This window comes from Pseudorasbora parva, chromosome 23 (assembly GCF_024679245.1).
Source record: "Pseudorasbora parva isolate DD20220531a chromosome 23, ASM2467924v1, whole genome shotgun sequence".
Lineage (NCBI taxonomy): Eukaryota > Metazoa > Chordata > Actinopteri > Cypriniformes > Gobionidae > Pseudorasbora > Pseudorasbora parva.
The window spans coordinates 8,279,309-8,287,337 of NC_090194.1; the positions used below are offsets into that span (position 1 = coordinate 8,279,309).

Consider the following 8,029-nt stretch of genomic DNA (forward strand, 5'->3'; position numbering starts at 1 on the left):
ACTAATGAACAAAACTGATCTAGAAACAGTGTAAACCAACTAAAAGAGACAAACCAACTCAAAGTATTACAGAAACAAAGACCAGACCAAACATATCCCTGACATATAAGGAAAAAATGACAATTGTTAGACTAGTCTAAGCTGTCTATACCAGCCGACCACAGTTTTTTTCTCAGAAGTCTCTGTGGACACTCACCCACTTCATGCTGAATCCGACTGAGTTCCTCTGACAACTCTCTCTTCTTCTCCTCAGCACTTTCACTCTGAAACGAAAATTAACACTGTTATTCTGATCCACTACATACAATTAAATGCAATAATACTCAGGGCACACTTTCTATTGGCATCTATATCTACCCTAGTGGGGAAAAAAGTATACCACAATGTATTTAAAATGTTTATATTCAATACTAAGTATACTAAAAATCAATGAACATATTTACTGACATATTGCTTGAGACTTACTGATATAAATATTATCATTAAAATGTATTTGGACTACCTTGTTATTTTACAATACACATTTCTCAATATGAAGCCTAAAATGCATTTGAATATAACTATTAGTAAGGATAGTATGATCACTGTATAATATCTGTCTTTAAATGCAAAATATTTAAAGTGTACTTAAAGGATACTTGCAGTAATTCCACTTTAGCAGAATCAAATATACTTAAATATATCTTTAGTTGGACCTCTATTGCCCACTATTTCCCGATAACTAAAGCTCTGTCATGACAACTCTGTGTGTGGTAATGAGTATGACAATGTTAATATGTATAGTCTTGGGGGAATAGATCTACTACATGGCACACTGATGTGAGCAAGTAAGACATAAGTATATTTATTTAGTGTACTAAAAGTATAATTACAGGGTATTTATGTTAAATACATAAAGATGTAAATGTATTTGCAGAATACTTATCATAAAATAAATGTATTTCAAATACATTTTGGTATATATTTTTCACTAGGGTATCTTCAAACCTTACCGCAAAATCAAGAGTATTTTCTTATTTTATTTTATTTTTTCATTATAATTTTTTTTTCCAGTGCATTCTTGTTTTTAATAGTACCTAGTCTTAAAGGTGCACTATGCAACTTTCTGTCCACTAGAGGGCGCCTATTCAAAACAAAGGCGTAGTTTGATGACGCCAAGTTTGAGCGCAGTATCTTGGAAATAGGACTCGAGCAGAAATCACATTCATTAATGCGGTTATTAACGTTACTGTAGTATGAAGCAGAGCAGGACCGAGTGTTGTGGAGCTGAGCACGGCTGCTGGAGCGATTGTTACACAAACACCCGCCTTGTGAGAAATGGGACTTTTATTATGACGGGACGGGACACATTCGCCGGGCGCCCACCCTATTTCCGCTTTTCCGGTCATTGATATGAGGTGATGCAGCTCTGTTTATCATGATACATTTAAGTGTGTTTAAAATGATGTTATGACGTTCGCTCGGTGGTGCTGTGACACACTTCACACTGCTAAGAGAAAAGCGCTTCTGCCAAATAAAACTTAGGGTAATACTGACACAATCGACAGGCGACTCCCTCAGACGCTATGCTGAAACGTCCCGGTCCTTGGTTAAAATAGCAATTTTCTCACAATTTACAAATAGTTGGAAACATTTGGGATATTGTAAGTACTCAACTGAACAAAATATATAACACTGGCCTGGTGTCTTTTGGATATTTTACTGCAAAAATACTACATAGTGCACCTTTAACTACCTTCAGCATATTGCATTTAGTATCACTCTTAATGCCTAAATAACATCAAATTATGCAATATAAAACCCGGATACAGTTGCGTTTGAAACTGGCATAACATAAACAAATTAAAAATCAAACATCAAAAGACATGTCTAAGTGTAAGATGACGAACAAGAAAAAAATGTATGCAATGCTGCAGAAACGTTAACACTCTAGCGTACATTTAACAGAAGAAAGTTCAGAATGTGTACAGTATACCACCCTAATGATGAAAAGCACTTAGAAATGAAACATGCATTATAAAAACTAATAAAATGTGGCTTGCTTCATGTTAGAGTTGCCAGGCGTGGGAGTGGGAATTGGCAGGTTACTGATACAGCTTATATCCGTAAACCCTTTTACTGCTAAACAGACAAACAGGAGTGCATGTGGAGGAGAGGAATGAAATTAATATTAATGTAGTATGTGTGGGCATTAGGCTGTAACATATAGAAGAAATTGGTGTATATTTTAAGCCGTTGTGTTTCCTCACTAAATTAGGTTTTTTTGTTTTTTTCATGATGGATCATTTAGGCAATCATTCACTATAGACAGCAGGGGGTGCTGCACTTCTAAAAATGTTTTTATTGACATAATTTATTAATTTAGCAGATGCTTTTATCTAAAGCGAATTATAAATAAGGAGGGCAACATATGTGATTTATCCTAAGGAGACAGTGATATGCTTGTTGTGATACTGTGTGCAAACAGTGAGTCGACGGTCTGCTCTTGCACACAGTTACCTCATCCTCCTACTCTTGATAGATTAGATAAAGGCTGTTATTTGTGTTTTATTTTTTGTTGTTAAGTGATCAGTTTGCAGTGGTTGAGATAGCCTGGATGTGTCAGTTCAAGGAGGCAGTATGTCAGTAAACTGCAGTGGTTGAGGCTTTGTCAGGGTAACACACTCCTCTCCTGTAGTGGTGACATGTGAAGACCGCAACATCATTGTGCCCTTGAGCAAATCATTTAATTGCAGGGTTTGTGCCATGAGGGATGTCACTGTAGTTAGTGTACTGTGAATCATCATGATTGCTTGATATCTGCTAAACAACAATATATTTGGAAAACAGCATCTTTGGGATGACAAATTTTCCAAAAATTATAATAAAATAAAACATAGTAAAACATATATCAGTTTATTATTATGATTCTAAAAGGCGTAAAGTCATAATAAAGAACAAGCATGTGTTTCCATAATTAAATTAACCTTTACGCATTTAGGTTTATCAAAACTATGTTTATAGCAACAAGCTAGATCAGAAGAGAAATGCAGAGAAAAAATATTTAGTTGTGTGTGTGTGTGTGTGTGTGTGTGTGTGTGTGTGTGTGTGTGTGTGTGTGTGTAAATACATTGGTTTAAGGGTGAAATAATATAATATAATATAATAACAGAATAGAATAGATATGTAATTTTTTACTTTATTATGAATAATGAAAATAATATAAAAATATAAATAATAAAACAATCTTTATTTCATCTTTATTATGACTCTAAAATGCTTTAAGTAGTTATAATAAAGTACAAATATCATTTATATATAATATATACTTTTTCTAATATATATAATATATACATATATATATATATATATATATATATATATATATATATATATATATATATAGACTTTTTATGAATTTATTATGAATAATGAAAATAAAATAAAATATTTGTATATATATAGTTTTGATGACTTTATTAAAGATTCTAAAATGTTTAAAGTAGTTATAATAAACAATGAGCATATGTGTCAATATAATATAATATAATATAATATAATATAATATAATATAATATAATATATATTTAATATAATATTTTACTTTACTATCAATAATAAAATTAAAACAAATCAAGTTGTTTCATTTCATAGTTTAATGACTTTATTAATGATAATTATAATAAACAATGAGCGTATGTGTCCATATAACAATGATATAATATAATTAATATAACATTAGGCTATATAATATAATATACAATTTTTAACTTTACAAATAAATTACGTTCATACGTAATTACGTTATTTCATAGTTTTGATGACTTTATTAGTATTCTAAAATGTTTATAAATGATTATAAAGTGCTAATAATAAAAACCACGCCTAAAGCCTAATGATTCAGTCTCATATAAAAGGTGATATTTAGATGATGTTGGCACTAAAATACCTTGAGGGAGAAGTGCTGAGTGCAGATGACGAAGACCTCCAGACCCAGGCTGCTTTTCTTCAGCTCTGTGTGAAGAGCCAGTAGTTGCCTGGCCTGTTCTTCACAGCGACCCTGCCAGAGCTGCAACTCCTCGTGTTTCTCTTCATCTCGCTCCTTTTCTTTCTTCTGCTCTTCTTCACTTTTCTTCTCTGGGCCCAGAGAGCCAGTACGAGGCAAAATCTGGATGCTTGAGCCTCGGACTGCCACTGTTGCCCTCTGTTGCCTCTGAAGGACTTAAGTGGGAAACACAAGTGAAAGAGCACTAAAAAATCAATTTCATTAAACCCATCTCAGAACAGCCCTATGTGAATAAAATGGCCTCCGTAATGCTAAGACACCCCAGGGAGTCCTGTGCGCTTAACAACCATAAAACAATTTACATAAAGCTTTACCATCATTTCTATACCTAACTGGATTAGGTGAATACTCTATAAGTAAAGCAAATGGACTATTCAAAGACTACAGTGGTTTCATTGTAATGGTAAAATGAGGTATGTGACCCACAGCTAATGGCACAGTGGCTAAACAAACCATAACAAATCTTATAGTTCAAGTATAATAATGGAGTACTTGCCATTCACAGCATGCATTACAAAGGATGTATAGATTAGTCACATCAAGACAGAGACTGTCTAAACTAGCATAAAGTCAAATATTTTTCGTTAATAAAATATAAAACCAAGGCATAATGTTCTTCAAGATAAACAAGCATTCAGCACTATATGCTAATGCTAACGACAGCTAATGTTTTTGTTTTTACGGCAGCTGTGTGTTAGCATTCATCTCTTGATGAATTCGATTAACACATTGAGCCAAATGGAATGACAAGATGATTTACGGCCATCATTACTGTAGAAACTAATCTTCAGAAAAAAGTATTGTTTGTGTGGAGCAGCTGCTAATTGCTACGATGGAGTCATTGTTGTCCTCAGTATTGAGTGAGCAAGCAATTTGTTTGTTAATGACTGGCATCCAATTTTTTCAGTGCCCTTTACTGACGTATTAGGTATTGAATTAACCTCTACATACATCTCAGCAAAGCTATGGCTACTAGTGAAATGTGGTTTGGAATCGGTAGATTTTATTCTTCTATTCATCAAAGAATACTGAAAATAGTATCATGATTTAATACTATATGTTTCTTGAGCAGCAATTAATCATAATAATATGATTTCTGAAGGATCATTTGACACTGAAGACTGGAGTAATGATGCTGAAAATTCAGCTTTGCATCACAGGAATAAATTAAAATATATTCAAATATAAAGCAGTTAAAAATTTAAAATTTTATTAATATTTCACTAAATTACTGCTCTTACTGTATCATTATATGGTGATCATAAGAGATTACTTTAAAAACTGGTTAAATATCTGACCAAACACAAATTTTAAACTATAGTGTATAAAGTTAATCTTAATGAAATTATATATATTATATAATATTATACTGACTCAAGATAATCCAGTCCTACACACTCTCCATAGACATAATGGTTTTTATACAGTACAAATTGTATATTCCCTCCCCCTACACTAACCCCACCCATAACTTTCTGCATTTTTACATTAAAAAAAAACTCATTCTGTATGATTTATAAGCTTGTTTCTTCATGGGGACCTCAATTTAGGTCCACGAGTCCCCATGACTCATGAGTTTGTTTGTATAAAGGTTGAAGTCTCCACCAGGATAGAAACACACACACACACACACACACACACACACACACACACACACACACACACACACACACACACACACACACACACACACACACACACACACACACACACACACACACACACACAGAATGAGAATCAGTCTCTATGACAACAAAGAGAAAAACTGCTTTTCAGATAATAAGGTGGGTGAAACTGATGTTAGGTAGATTCCCTGCTCATCAGGAAGTCAAAGGAAGCAAGAGGGCAAAGTTGCTCTAAAGCCTGCTCACATTTTTTAAGCACCCCCAACATTTTTTTTAAATGTCCAGCAGGAAGGGCTCCATTTAAGGGGGGATGCGGGGCGATGGCATCCTCCTTGTTGAAAAAAAGGACAAAAAGCATCCCCTCTGTAAAACCACCACCCCTTACCATCCCCATTAGATAAACAGTGTTGTGTATTCTGTAACACTTATAACGACGATTATCCTAATCAGAACGTAATATTGTAACGTCATGCAAGCTTTCGTCATTTTTGTGCTGTTCAAAAAGGCCAAGAGAATGGGTCAAGTGCATCTATTGACATTCTTTAAAAAGAAGAGAACAGAAGGTATGTTATTTCTTAGTGTTTAAGGACATTCCATGACATGGCATTAGAAAGAATAACGAACACCAATAAAATGCATTGACAGAGTAAAACCGGACACGAACAATGCAATGCGACAAAAGACAATAAAACCCATTATAATCAGTGATGTTGGCGGCATCTGAAAACCTAGGCAGCTGACTTGTCAGGCAATGACTTATCAGGCACTGTAAGTGCACGAAGGTACCTCACGAAACTCACAGGATTTGGGAAAGACTTCTGAGGCAGTGTAATGCAAAAACAGCAAAATAGAGCGCACTTTGGTGAGAACTAAGCAAATATTTAATTACTACAGTAGTAATTTCTTTCTTGAAATGACATCAGAAGTGGAAAATGTTGATCAAGAACGTACATTTACACAAACTGATTAACAACTGAAAATTTCAGGTGGTAACTTTCTTTTTCAATCTCAACTGTCACTGAATGGAAGGCACAGGATTGTGGGATATGAAAGGCAGTGAAGGATACATCTATGCTGCCTTAAAAAATCTCTCAGGAGGCAGGAAGTGAAACAAACATTGGATTCGGACGTGCCTTGATGCCTTTCTACCTTGAAATGTGTCCTCCAAAGACAGCCTTTTCCAGTTTTCGGACGAATCCATTGTCTACACCGGATGCAGTGAGACGCGTCAAATCCCTGACAGTAAACGTATGTTCCGTTCTGTTTCTAACGTACTCCAAGTTCTCTCGCAAATGTATTTCAAGCCTTTGTCTATTATAGACAGCCTCAAGATGCTCGACAGGACAGTGCAAGTTTTTTTTTATGAAGCCTAGGTTTAATTCTAATTGGGAAATAATAATTTTTAATTATTTACAAATATGTGTATTCATTTGCATTAAAATATGCACGTATCAGTGGCGATTTCTTTAAGACTGCAAGGGAAGCTCGGCTTCCCTTATAATGTCACAAAATAATGGTCAAATATGTACTATTATATTAACATTGTATTGACTAAAAATGCGTTAGAAAACGTTCATCTCAAAGACGAGTTCGTTCAGAATCAGTTACATATAGCAGGTCAGCTGACTCGATTTCCTTCTCATACATTCCTGCAGCGTCACAGTGCATTTCCCTATTGAAGCCCAGCGTCCATTGACTTCAATGAGGCTGCTTTGAACGGTTTTTTTCAGCGCTTCGAAACTAGACGGTCATTGGATAAACGCTGCGATTATGTCCCGCCCAAGGACGCTCAGCGTCTCTGGGAGTGAATGGGGAGTGGGCTGGCCCGGACTCCGAGCTTCTGCGTGATGATTGGAGGGTCTGCATCTCCTTTTGACTGACAGCGATTCTGTACTATAAGGAATCACTGAAGCAAATCGCGAATTTCTCAAGTTCAGTCGAAATAAAAACTGCTGCAACCTATTTCTTTGATATTTGCTTGGCGAAATTGCTTCAATTTCATCATACATTTCACACAATTATACACCACATTCCTTGTTTCAGTTTTACAGAGTTTAATATTTTTTTAGATCGTTCATTCATTCACAGGGTAAAAGACCATTTTCTTGAAAAGGAACGTAGGGCAGAATTTACTTTTAAATAAATAAGACAATTGGCCGAAAATGAGCTTCCCCTCTCTGACAGACCAGTAGCCGCCACTGGCACGTATGTACTTTAATTTGTATGCCTAAAATGTCGAAAACGTGAAAAGTTTCTCTTCTCTTCACACTCAGTTAGAAATGACATGAACAACATAAATGCATATTTTCAATTCAAAATGGCCATATTTGGAAAAAAAAAGAGTTACCATCTATTGTTT

General features: G+C 34.8%; 1 protein-coding gene across 2 annotated transcripts in view; it reads right to left on the minus strand.

The window, feature by feature from the left end:
- Positions 1-8,029, minus strand: part of mtus2a (microtubule associated tumor suppressor candidate 2a) — an 82,016-nt gene that overhangs the window by 4,448 nt on the left and 69,539 nt on the right. For both annotated transcript variants that reach the window (XM_067433076.1, XM_067433075.1), the window contains exons 7-8: positions 3,929-4,200; positions 197-263 (exon numbers count right to left, since the gene is read on the minus strand). In XM_067433076.1, coding sequence (XP_067289177.1) covers positions 197-263; positions 3,929-4,200 — 339 coding nt within the window. The remainder of the gene's footprint in view (positions 1-196; positions 264-3,928; positions 4,201-8,029) is intronic.